The sequence below is a fragment of the Oncorhynchus mykiss genome, chromosome 8 (assembly GCF_013265735.2).
Source record: "Oncorhynchus mykiss isolate Arlee chromosome 8, USDA_OmykA_1.1, whole genome shotgun sequence".
Lineage (NCBI taxonomy): Eukaryota > Metazoa > Chordata > Actinopteri > Salmoniformes > Salmonidae > Oncorhynchus > Oncorhynchus mykiss.
Window position 1 is genome coordinate 86910492 of NC_048572.1, and position 13066 is coordinate 86923557.

Below are 13066 nucleotides of genomic sequence, written 5' to 3' on the forward strand. Positions count from 1 at the left end.
GGGTGGGTGGAGAGAGAGCAGACATTGGTAGACTGGGTGGGTGGAGAGAGAACAGACATTGGTAGACTGGGTGGGTGGATAGAGAGCAGGCATTGGTAGTCTGGGTGGGTGGAGAGAGAGCAGGCATTGGTAGACTGGGTGGGTGGAGAGAGAGCAGACATTGGTAGACTGGGTGGGTGGAGAGAGAGCAGACATTGGTAGACTGGGTGGGTAGAGAGAGAGCAGACATTGGTAGTCTGGGTGGGTGGAGAGAACAGACATTGGTAGACTGGGTGGGTGGAGAGAGAGCAGGCATTGGTAGACTGGGTGGGTGGAGAGAGAGCAGGCATTGGTAGACGGTGGGTGGAGAGAGAGCAGACATTGGTAGACTGGGTGGAGAGAGAGCAGGCATTGGTAGACTGGGTGGGTGGAGAGAGAGCAGACATTGGTAGACTGGGTGGGTGGAGAGAGAGCAGACATTGGTAGACTGGGTGGGTGGAGAGAGAGCAGACATTGGTAGACTGGGTGGGTAGAGAGAGAGCAGACATTGGTAGTCTGGGTGGGTGGAGAGAACAGACATTGGTAGACTGGGTGGGTGGAGAGAGAGCAGGCATTGGTAGACTGGGTGGGTGGAGAGAGAGCAGGCATTGGTAGACGGTGGGTGGAGAGAGAGCAGACATTGGTAGACTGGGTGGAGAGAGAGCAGGCATTGGTAGACTGGGTGGGTGGAGAGAGAGCAGACATTGGTAGACTGGGTGGGTGGAGAGAGAGCAGACATTGGTAGACTGGGTGGAGAGAGAGAGCAGCCATTGGTAGACTGGGTGGAGAGAGAGCAGACATTGGTAGACTGGGTGGGTGGAGAGAGAGCAGGCATTGGTAGACAGTGGGTGGAGAGATAACAGACATTGGTAGAATGGGTGGGTGGAGAGAGAGCAGACATTGGTAGACTGGGTGGAGAGAGAGCAGGCATTGGTAGACTGGGTGGGTGGAGAGAGAGCAGGCATTGGTAGACGGTGGGTGGAGAGATAACAGACATTGGTAGACTGGGTGGGTGGAGAGAGAGCAGGCATTGGTAGACTGGGTGGGTGGAGAGAGAGCAGACATTGGTAGACTGGGTGGGTGGAGAGATAACAGACATTGGTAGACTGGGTGGGTGGAGAGAACAGACATTGGTAGACTGGGTGGGTGGAGAGAGAGCAGACATTGGTAGACTGGGTGGGTGGAGAGAGAGCAGGCATTGGTAGACTGGGTGGGTGGAGAGAGAGCAGACATTGGTAGACTGGGTGGGTGGAGAGAGAGCAGGCATTGGTAGACTGGGTGGGTGGAGAGAGAGCAGACATTGGTAGACTGGGTGGGTGGAGAGAGAGCAGACATTGGTAGACTGGGTGGGTGGAGAGAGAGCAGGCATTGGTAGACTGGGTGGGTGGAGAGAGAGCATACCCGATTATCCAGTATTTACACAAAGAGCAGTGCAAATGCAAAGTGTGTTAACAATGAAGGTTTGCATCTTCACTGTTCTACGAGTAAATGTTATTTTGTAAAAAATCAAGTCCTAGCGGAGTTGGCATGAACTGAAAGCATACATGTGCATGTACATGATTCTACCGAGTAAAACACACCCCTGTAGTCGTAGAGCTGCATCCCAAATGGCCTGGTCCTGGGTTTAAAAAGTAGTAGTGCTCTTCTTGGGTAGATAGGGTGTCATTGGGGACACGGCCCCTATAGAGTGGGTTGGTGAACTGACAGGGTTTACTCCAGTACACTCTGCTGCGTGCGTAGGGGAGTTGACAGAGACCGAAGGGTAGACTATAAGAGGAGGAACGTTGACGTGTACAGAGGACGTATCAGCACGGCGTTGAGTGAGGTAAGTTATACCTGAATCTACATTTACCTGTATGGAGCAGTAACACATTAGGACGTAAACCACCCCTGCACGGGCAGCATTAGATATTTTGTTATTTAAAAAAAAAAATTAGCGGGCGGGTTTAGGATTCTATGGCTCCTTATCTCAGAGCTTGTTTTAATATATATATATATATATATATATATATATATATATATATATATATATATATATTTTAAATCAGCTGTTTCGTTGGTGCAGTTAATTCATCTCTGTTTTGAGTTTCATTTCGCTGCTCTCTCTCATCCGTGTAGAATCAGTCAGTTCTACATCAGTGGAGAATTAGTCCGTTCTACATCAGTGGAGAATTGGTCAGTTCTACATCAGTGTAGAATTAGTCAGTTCTACATCAGTGGAGAATTAGTCAGTTCTACATCAGTGGAGAATTGGTCAGTTCTACATCAGTGTAGAATCAGTCAGTTCTACATCAGTGTAGAATTAGTCAGTTCTACATCAGTGGAGAATTAGTCAGTTCTACATCAGTGGAGAATTAGTCAGTTCTACATCAGTGTAGAATTAGTCAGTTCTACATCAGTGGAGAATTAGTCAGTTCTACATCAGTGGATAATTAGTCAGTTCTACATCAGTGGAGAATTAGTCAGTTCTACATCAGTGGAGAATTAGTCCGTTCTACATCAGTGGAGAATTAGTCAGTTCTACATCAGTGGAGAATTAGTCAGTTCTACATCAGTGGAGAATTAGTCAGTTCTACATCAGTGTAGAATCAGTCAGTTCTACATCAGTGTAGAATCAGTCCGTTCTACATCAGTGGAGAATTAGTCAGTTCTACATCAGTGGAGAATTAGTCAGTTCTACATCAGTGTAGAATTAGTCCGTTCTACATCAGTGGAGAATTAGTCAGTTCTACATCAGTGTAGAATCAGTCAGTTCTACATCAGTGGAGAATTAGTCAGTTCTACATCAGTGGAGAATTAGTCAGTTCTACATCAGTGGAGAATTAGTCAGTTCTACATCAGTGGAGAATTAGTCAGTTCTACATCAGTGGAGAATTAGTCAGTTCTACATCAGTGGAGAATTAGTCCGTTCTACATCCGTGGAGAATTAGTCAGTTCTACATCAGTGTAGAATCAGTCAGTTCTACATCAGTGTAGAATTAGTCAGTTCTACATCAGTGGAGAATTAGTCAGTTCTACATCAGTGGAGAATTAGTCAGTTCTACATCAGTGGAGAATTAGTCAGTTCTACATCAGTGGAGAATTAGTCCGTTCTACATCCGTGGAGAATTAGTCAGTTCTACATCAGTGTAGAATCAGTCAGTTCTACATCAGTGTAGAATTAGTCAGTTCTACATCAGTGGAGAATTAGTCAGTTCTACATCAGTGGAGAATTAGTCCGTTCATGCTTCTCTGATCGATATTCTTCCGTTTTCATGTTGTTTTACATTGTTTCCTCAATGGCTGGATGCTTTAGTGTTTTAGCCTTAGTCTTTTAGCTTACTCTATTTCTTGGGTTTCTTTCTCAATATGAGTCATGAAAGCTATTTTGTTCAAGATCAAAGTGTATGGAAATGTGATATTGAAAGTGAAATATTTTCATTAGTCAAAAAAATGTGCCTGAGTCTGGTGGTTATCCATCCGGATCCCATATACCCCTGGGGATGTGGGTTCAAAGCCCATCTCAGCCATTCCTCTCTGTCTCCTTCTGTATATGTCTCACCTCTACATTCTGACTATTACTGTTCATCATTACAGTATGTTAATTCAAAACAAAGTACAGTGAGCTGTATGTATGTCTCGCTGCGGAGCATAATCCACAAAAAACGGTTCACACAACAATGGGTTTATCAAAGTATATTCGAGAATTTAAAAAAATCCTGTTTACAATGTTTACAAATCACTGCCTGTTCCCTCTTCTCAGGTTCACACATACAAACCAGCAAGATGAAGATAGTGATGTTGGCTGTGGCTCTGGCCCTGCTGTTGGCTAGTGGTGGGTCTGTCACTAATTAACTACTGAGAAAACACTGTCTTTTAACCTCTTCTGTACTGTGGTGCTGGGTAAGGCTCTGGCCCTGCTGTTGGCTAGTGGTGGGTCTGTCACTAATTAACTACTGAGAAAACACTGTCTTTTAACCTCTTCTGTACTGTGGTGCTGGGTAAGGCTCTGGCCCTGCTGTTGGCTAGTGGTGGGTCTGTCACTAATTAACTAATGAGAAAACACTGTATTTTAACCTCTTCTGTACTGTGGTGCTGGGTAAGGCTCTGGCCCTGCTGTTGGCTAGTGGTGGGTCTGTCACTAATTAACTACTGAGAAAACACTGTCTTTTAACCTCTTCTGTACTGTGGTGCTGGGTAAGGCTCTGGCCCTGCTGTTGGCTAGTGGTGGGTCTGTCACTAATTAACTAATGAGAAAACACTGTATTTTAACCTCTTCTGTACTGTGGTGCTGGGTAAGGCTCTGGCCCTGCTGTTGGCTAGTGGTGGGTCTGTCACTAATTAACTACTGAGAAAACACTGTATTTTAACCTCTTCTGTACTGTGGTGCTGGGTAAGGCTCTGGCCCTGCTGTTGGCTAGTGGTGGGTCTGTCACTAATTAACTAATGAGAAAACACTGTATTTTAACCTCTTCTGTACTGTGGTGCTGGGTAAGGCTCTGGCCCTGCTGTTGGCTAGTGGTGGGTCTGTCAGTAATTAACTAATGAGAAAACACTGTCTTTTAACCTCTTCTGTACTGTGGTGCTGGGTAAGGCTCTGGAACGGTCTCGTACATAGTGTTCGTGACATGTCGGAACTAGAACACTCTGAATTTTTCCAACTCGGTAACTCCTTGTAGAAAGATGATACCCCAGTTTCCCAGTTTAGAAAAGTATCAGAATCAACCAATAGGAAGTATCAGAATCAACCAATAGGAAGTATCAGAATCAACCAATAGGAAGCTCTACACCACTAACATATGTTTAATTGTTTATCTCAGAGGATCAGAGTTTTCCGACGTGCCATGAATGCAGCATTATAGTGTTGCAAAACTTTTCAAAACTCTCAATGTGAGTTCCCTCCTCCCTGTTTTTTACCTGCCGAATCTTTCAACCGGGATTTCTGAAAAACCTGGGAAATTTTATCAGTATTAATGGACCGGTATAGACGTCTGTAGCGCGGGCAAAACATTTGTTTTTCAGCATCTCAGAACAGTATCTTGCAGGATTCAATAGTTGGATTTGTAAGAGTCGTTCCCCTCTCCCTCTGTGATTGACCGGCGGTGTAAATAAGAATGTGTTCTTAACTGACCTGTCTAGTTAAATAAAGGTTCAATAAAATATCCAGACAGAACAAAACCCTGTCCTCAAACACTTATATCAAACGTGATGTGGTGTGGTGATGTGGTGATGTGGTGTGGTGATGTGGTGATGTGATGTGGTGATGTGGTGTGGTGATGTGGTGAAGTGGTGATGTGATGTGGTGATGTGGTGAAGTGGTGATGTGGTGATGTGATGTGGTGATGTGATGTGGTGAAGTGGTGATGTGGTGATGTGGTGATGTGATGTGGTGATGTGATGTGGTGATGTGGTGTGGTGATGTGGTGATGTGGTGTGGTGATGTGGTGAAGTGGTGATGTGGTGATGTGATGTGGTGATGTGGTGATGTGATGTGGTGAAGTGGTGATGTGGTGATGTGAAGTGGTGATGTGGTGATGATGTGGTGATGTGTTGATGTGGTGATGTGGTGATGTGATGTGGTGATGTGGTGATGTGATGTGGTGATGTGGTGATGTGGTGATGTGGTGTGGTGTGGTGATGTGGTGTGGTGATGATGTGGTGATGTGGTGATGTGATGTGGTGATGTGGTGATGTGGTGATGTGGTGAAGTGGTGATGTGGTGATGTGATGTGATGTGGTGATGTGATGTGGTGATGTGGTGGAGATGTGGTGTGGTGATGTGGTGATGTGGTGATGTGATGTGGTGATGTGTTGATGATGTGATGTGGTGATGTGGTGTGGTGAAGTGGTGTGGTGATGTGGTGATGTGATGTGTTGAAGTGGTGTGGTGATGTGGTGATGTGGTGTGGTGAAGTGGTGATGTGATGATGATGTGGTGATGTGATGGGGTGATGTGGTGAGGTGATGAGGTGATGTGGTGATGTGATGTGGTGATGTGATGGGGTGAGGTGATGAGGTGATGTGGTGATGTGATGTGGTGATGTGGTGTGGTGATGATGTGATGTGGTGTGGTGATGTGATGTGGTGATGTTATGTGGTGATGTGGTGATGTGATGATGTTATGTGGTGTGGTGGTGATGTGGTGATGTGATGGGGTGATGTGGTGATGTGATGATGTGCCGTAGCTCAGTTGGTAGACCATGGTGCTTGCAATATCAGAAGTGGGTTGGATTCCCGGGACCACCCATACTTAAAATCTATGCACACACATGTAATTCACTTTGGCTAAAAGTGTCTTTTAAGATGGTATGTGTATGATGAGGCTCAGTGGGTAGAGCATGGCTCCTGCCATGTTAGGGTTAGAGTTTGATTCCCCACAGGGGACCAATGTGAAAACGTATGCATTCACAACTCTAAATTGCTCTGGATTAGAGCATCCGCTAAAATAGAAAATAAATTAATAGACTAGAGACTCAGTTTTTCACGTATAAATAAATTGAATTTGCAAAGGATTTCAAGAAACTGGAAATCACATCAAGCAAGTATTTTTTTTAAGTATTATCAGATGAACTGTTGGGTAAATATAATTATCAGACTCCAGTTACAGATGTTGGTAAAACATTCAAATACATTTAGGTTACATTTTGTCACAAAAGTAGGGCACTAGGCCTTGACTAGTCCTGGGGCTTGACTAGTCCTGGGGCTTGACTAGTCCTGGGCCTTGACTAGTCCTGGGCCTTGACTAGTCCTGGGCCTTGACTAGTCCTGGGGCTTGACTAGTCCTGGGCCTTGACTAGTCCTGGGGCTTGACTAGTCCTGGGCCTTGACTAGTCCTGGGGCTTGACTAGTCCTGGGCCTTGACTAGTCCTGGGGCTTGACTAGTCCTGGGCCTTGACTAGTCCTGGGCCTTGACTAGTCCTGGGGCTTGACTAGTCCTGGGCCTTGACTAGTCCTGGGGCTTGACTAGTCCTGGGCCTTGACTAGTCCTGGGGCTTGACTAGTCCTGGGCCTTGACTAGTCCTGGGCCTTGACTAGTCCTGGGCCTTGACTAGTCCTGGGGCTTGACTAGTCCTGGGCCTTGACTAGTCCTGGGCCTTGACCAGTCCTGGGCCTTGACCAGTCCTGGGCCTTGACTAGTCCTGGGCCTTGAATAGTCCTGGGCCTTGACCAGTCCTGGGCCTTGACTAGTCCTGGGCCTTGACTAGTCCTGGGCCTTGACCAGTCCTGGGGCTTGACTAGTCCTGGGCCTTGACTAGTCCTGGGCCTTGACCAGTCCTGGGGCTTGACTAGTCCTGGGGCTTGACCAGTCCTGGGGCTTGACTAGTCCTGGGCCTTGACCAGTCCTGGGCCTTGACCAGTCCTGGGCCTTGACTAGTCCTGGGGCTTGACCAGTCCTGGGGCTTGACTAGTCCTGGGGCTTGACCAGTCCTGGGCCTTGACCAGTCCTGGGCCTTGACTAGTCCTGGGCCTTGACCAGTCCTGGGCCTTGACTAGTCCTGGGCCTTGATCAGTCCTGGGCCTTGACCAGTCCTGGGCCTTGACCAGTCCTGGGGCTTGACTAGTCCTGGGCCTTGACTAGTCCTGGGCCTTGACCAGTCCTGGGCCTTGACCAGTCCTGGGCCTTGATCAGTCCTGGGCCTTGACCAGTCCTGGGCCTTGATCAGTCCTGGGGCTTGACTAGTCCTGGGCCTTGATCAGTCCTGGGCCTTGATCAGTCCTGGGCCTTGACTAGTCCTGGGCCTTGACCAGTCCTGGGCCTTGATCAGTCCTGGGGCTTGATCAGTCCTGGGGCTTGACCAGTCCTGGGCCTTGACCAGTCCTGGGCCTTGATCAGTCCTGGGCCTTGATCAGTCCTGGGCCTTGACTAGTCCTGGGCCTTGACTAGTCCTGGGCCTTGACCAGTCCTGGGGCTTGACTAGTCCTGGGCCTTGACTAGTCCTGGGCCTTGACCAGTCCTGGGCCTTGACCAGTCCTGGGCCTTGACTAGTCCTGGGCCTTGACTAGTCCTGGGCCTTGACTAGTCCTGGGCCTTGACTAGTCCTGGGCCTTGACTAGTCCTGGGCCTTGACTAGTCCTGGGCCTTGACCAGTCCTGGGCCTTGACTAGTCCTGGGCCTTGACTAGTCCTGGGCCTTGACCAGTCCTGGGCCTTGACCAGTCCTGGGCCTTGACTAGTCCTGGGCCTTGACTAGTCCTGGGCCTTGACTAGTCCTGGGCCTTGACCAGTCCTGGGCCTTGACTAGTCCTGGGCCTTGACTAGTCCTGGGCCTTGACCAGTCCTGGGCCTTGACTAGTCCTGGGCCTTGACTAGTCCTGGGCCTTGACCAGTCCTGGGCCTTGACCAGTCCTGGGCCTTGACCAGTCCTGGGCCTTGACTAGTCCTGGGCCTTGACTAGTCCTGGGCCTTGATCAGTCCTGGGCCTTGACTAGTCCTGGGCCTTGACCAATCGGGCAATTTTTTTCTCTCCTGCATAGTCCCAAAAAATAAATATCACACCCCCAAACCCTTTCCAGCGGCTTTGAACTATGCAGCCCTAGTATTTTACCAATGAGTCCCTGGACAATGTGGCTACTATCTGGCCAATACTCTGTAGCGTTGCTATTGCGTGATTCTAATTCTGTGGTCCTAACACAATGCTGTGGTGTAGGTGTGTTCTATTGTTCCTATGACGTTCTAACACAGCGCTGTGTTGTCTCCTAGGTGAAGCACTGGACTGTCTGCGCTGTGTGCCAACTAAGGCAGGAAGAGACTGTGAGGTGACAGTAGAAACCTGCCCCCCAGAGAAGGACGGATGTTCAGCCGCCAAGTTCCTCAGAGCACCATGTAAGTAATGTTACTGACCAGGTTCAAGACCTGGGTCTTCAGACTATGTTAGCCCGCTGAGCTAAACACTAATGATTAAAAATAGACTTGAAAAAGAGTAATGTTGTGCTGATGCTTGAAGAACAGCATTGGATGTCATGTCACACAAAGTTCTGTGCCAGTATTCACAAGTTCTCAGAGGGGTGCAGATTTATATCATAATGAATAAGACTATATGAACTCATAATCAGCACTCCTGCTCTAAGACACTTTGTGGAACCTGCAACAACCAAAAAATGATATACGTATATAAATATAATGCTGGTCTGGCCTGTTTCATTCTCAGAGGAGATGCAGGCCCTGGTTTGAATGATCAAGAATTTAATGGTTTTTAATACAGATTATTTATAATCGACGTTAACGCCTATCACATAGTAACTTAACATTGTTCTGTATTTTCTCTCTCAGTTGGCCATTTCCAGAGATGCATGGACATGTCGGGCTGTAAGCAGTTCCAAACCAACGCTTACATCAACATGAAGTGTTGTGGCACTGACAAGTGCAACACGTTCTAGAATCTATATACTGGTTAACGTTCTAGAATCTATATACTGGTTAACGTTCTAGAATCTATATACTGGTTCACATTCTAGAATCTATATACTGGTTCACATTCTAGAATCTATATACTGGTTCACATTCTAGAATCTATATACTGGTTCACATTCTAGAATCTATATACTGGTTCACATTCTAGAATCTATATAGTGGTTCACATTCTAGAATCTATATAGTGGTTCACATTCTAGACCAGGGGTATTCAAATCCTTCCATGGAGGTCTGGAGTACTGCTGGTTTTCTGTTCTACCTGATAATTCATTGTTCCCACCTGGTGTCTAAATCAGTCACTGATTAGAAATGGAATAAATAAAAACAGAGGAACTGGCTTTGATTTTGGAGTTAAGGGTTCTATCTAGACCAATATTTCTCTACTTTATAACATCCTGATTCAGTTCATTGAAGAGAGGAGGTAGAGCATCCACCAGGCAAACCATCAGATCAACCATCACAACATCAACCATCACAACATCAACCGTCACATCAACTATCACAACATCAACCATCACAACACAAAACATCACATCAACCACTCAAATATGTCTGATATTTACAAAACAAACGTGAATAATTATTCGACTTAAAATAAACCAAAACCTTAACCATTTGTAGGTAAAATCTTTTTTTCAAAATGATTGAATCTGAGCAAAGTGTATCAATCATCATCGCAGGAATTATACAACAAACACTTCTGAAATAATCCATTTTTCATTTAATGATTACAATCAAAAAACACTTTTGTACAACGTTAGAAAATACGATGCAGATATTTTGTCTGGTGACAAAAACAGCTATGGGGTGGGGGGTGGGGGGGAGACACATCTGACTGACAACGATGTGGGAAAATAAAGTAGATAAAGAAAGAGCTAGAGGGACAGATGAACAGCTACTAATGCATCAGATATGACTAAAGAACAAATCTTAACTTACACATAAATGAAATGTTCACTTATTCATGCGTTGATGTCAATGGGAGACGAGCTGAATATTTGACTTAAGGAAGTTAGGATTCTCCCTGAAGTTTATTGGAAGATTTCCTATAAAAAAGTTTTAGTGATGTACGGATTGACAATGACAACAATGACAGAGCCCAGCAAGCACACGACGTTCTGAGAACGTTTCTTAGTGCTTGGTGAGAGTGCGGTTGTCCTATGGTTATTTTGCATACAACCTTCTCACAACGTTCTGGGAACGGTGCAGGGTAGTTGATTGGCTTTGGAACATTCTCAGCACAATTATGTAACTTTCGAAAATGATATTTTCTCGGTATTTCATTACTTTAACAGAACGTTTCCTAAAATGTCAAACATGGTTACATTTAATTTCAATTTTGGTAATGTTCTAGAAACGTTCTACAACTGGTTTAACATTTTAAAATAGTTCAGTGAACGTTAAGAAAAGTTCTTCTGTGGGAATTTCAGTACTACAGCATGACGTTTCCTACAGGTTTCCTCGTGGTTTTATTTAAAGTCATGTTTTCAAATTGTTCCAAAAGTTCCATAAAAACCACAGAAAACATTCTCTCAACGTTACTAAAGTGATTTAAAAACCGTTCTCTGCATCAAGACAACTCTCTATGCTGTATTTTTTTAAGCGTGGTCAGGTGTGTTGGCCACGCCCACTAATTAACCACACCTGATCCTAATGAGTGTTTGTTTCCCTTTGAAACAATACACTAAAATGAACAGCTTAGTATGGGTAAAAACAACCATGGCATGCTAGCTCCATCCTGGTGACACAGCGGACTAATTACATGGACAGAGAAAAGAAGATAAAACAATCAATTGTTTAAATAAAAAACATTTTAAAAAACACAATTCAATAGAAGGGAATGTTCGTTCTTCATAGCATCTCTAATACGAGGAGGTTGAACATCTCTGATTCTTCCATAGTCACCCGTCCGCCATAAAGCCAGAACGGACACCTGTGCAGCCCCATGTGAGAAGCCAGACATAGTTTCTGATACGTCTTTATGAGAAACAGTAGTCTGATACACCATCCTGACCGCTGTACTTTTGCAAGATCGGGATGGTCAAACAAGGTTACAGAAACAGACCCTAAACCCCACCCCTTGTCTGCTAGGGGCTAAGAGAAGTGACTAAGGGGGGGGGGGGGGGGTGTAAGGGTGGAGGGTCTAGGGGTTATTTCTGGACGTGGCTCTCAGTTTCGCATCAGGGCTGAGCACAGAACAGACGAGAAGTGGATTGTGGGAAATGTACAGTATGACAGCCACTCACCCTTTCATGACAAACAGAAATACTGAAAAAATAAACTGTTGGTGAGTTGACAGTTGAAGACAGTTGAAGACAGTTGAAGACAGTTGAAGACAGTTGAAGACAGTTGAAGACAGTTGAAGACAGTTGAAGACAGTTGGAAGACAGTTGGAAGACAGTTGAAGACAGTTGGAAGACAGTTGAAGACAGTTGAAGACAGTTGAAGACAGTTGGAAGACAGTTGAAGACAGTTGAAGACAGTTGAAGACAGTTGGAAGAGTAGTAGTTGTACTGGCAGGAAGCCTTCAAGTATCTGGATATCCCAGTGTAGTGTTCGGTTCTCTGTTCTGATTGATCAGCAGCTCTACATCAAGGAGCAGGAAGTCTTCCCTGGTTGGACGCCGCCTTCCAGCTTCTCCGCCTCCAGGATCATCCTCTTGAACACCTCCACCGCCGTCTGACACACACACACACACACACACACACACACACACACACACACACACACACACACACACACACACACACACACACACACACACAACACACACAGGTTAGAATATAACACCTCCACTGCCGTCTGAGAAAGCAGAAACAGAATAAGAGTAGAATACAGTAGAACCCATTAGAATAGAACAGAATACAGTAGAACCCAGTAGAATAGAACAGACTACAGTAGAATAGAACAGAATACAGTAGAACCCAGTAGAATAGAACAGACTACAGTGGAACAGACTACGGTAGAATAGAACAGACTACGGTAGAATAGAACAACCTACAGTAGAATAGACTACAGTAGAATAGAACAGACTACAGTAGAATAGAACAGACTACAGTAGAATAGAACAGACTACAGTAGAACAGACTACAGTAGAATAGAACAGACTACAGTAGAATAGAACAGACTACAGTAGAATAGAACAGACTACAGTAGAATAGACTACAGTAGAATAGAACAGACTACAGTAGAATAGAACAGACTACAGTAGAATAGAACAGACTACAGTAGAACAGACTACAGTAGAATAGAACAGACTACAGTAGAATAGAACAGACTACAGTAGAATAGAACAGACTACAGTAGAATAGAACAGACTACAGTAGAATAGACTACAGTAGAATAGAACAGACTACAGTAGAATAGAACAGACTACAGTAGAATAGAACAGACTACAGTAGAACAGACTACAGTAGAATAGAACAGACTACAGTAGAATAGAACAGACTACAGTAGAATAGAACAGACTACAGTAGAATAGACTACAGTAGAATAGAACAGACTATATTAGAACAGACTACAGTAGAATAGAACAGACTACAGTAGAATGGAACAGACAAAGTAGAATAGAACAGACTACAGTAGAACAGGCTACAGTAGAATAGAACAGGCTACAGTTGATTAGAACAGAATACAGTAGAATAGAACAGAATACAGT

At 45.1% G+C, this 13066-nt stretch overlaps 2 protein-coding genes across 3 annotated transcripts in view; one reads left to right on the forward strand and one right to left on the reverse strand.

The window, feature by feature from the left end:
* The first annotated feature begins 1685 nt into the window (after window positions 1-1685).
* ly97.3 (lymphocyte antigen 97, tandem duplicate 3) lies at window positions 1686-10022 on the forward strand. The gene is made up of 4 exons (XM_036986641.1): window positions 1686-1843; window positions 3761-3832; window positions 8698-8820; window positions 9268-10022. Exons 2-4 carry the CDS (start codon window positions 3784-3786, stop codon window positions 9372-9374), a joined length of 279 nt encoding a protein of 92 aa, XP_036842536.1. The 5' UTR covers window positions 1686-1843; window positions 3761-3783; the 3' UTR covers window positions 9375-10022.
* An 87-nt stretch (window positions 10023-10109) lies between these two features.
* LOC110517235 (GTP-binding protein Rheb) overlaps window positions 10110-13066 on the reverse strand; it is a 32777-nt gene continuing 29820 nt past the window's right edge. Inside the window, exons 8-9 of one of the 2 annotated variants that reach the window (XR_005052993.1) lie at window positions 11905-12087; window positions 10110-11730 (exon numbers count right to left, since the gene is read on the reverse strand). Coding sequence is in view for 1 of the 2 variants with exons in the window: in XM_036986640.1 (XP_036842535.1) it covers window positions 11995-12087 (93 nt within the window). In the remaining variant the exon portion in view is untranslated. Of the gene's footprint in view, window positions 12088-13066 lie in introns of both variants that reach the window. The other variant, XM_036986640.1, reaches the window with a different exon arrangement.

Excerpts from the sequence above, each read along its gene's own strand:
- ly97.3 (XM_036986641.1), top strand. The coding sequence starts at position 3,784 with ATGAAGATAGTGATGTTGGCTGTGGCTCTGGCCCTGCTGTTGGCTAGT. Across the intron at positions 3,833-8,697 it reads GGCCCTGCTGTTGGCTAGTG|GTGAAGCACTGGACTGTCTG; the intron begins GTGGGTCTGTCA and ends GTTGTCTCCTAG. Across the intron at positions 8,821-9,267 it reads CAAGTTCCTCAGAGCACCAT|TTGGCCATTTCCAGAGATGC; the intron begins GTAAGTAATGTT and ends TTTCTCTCTCAG.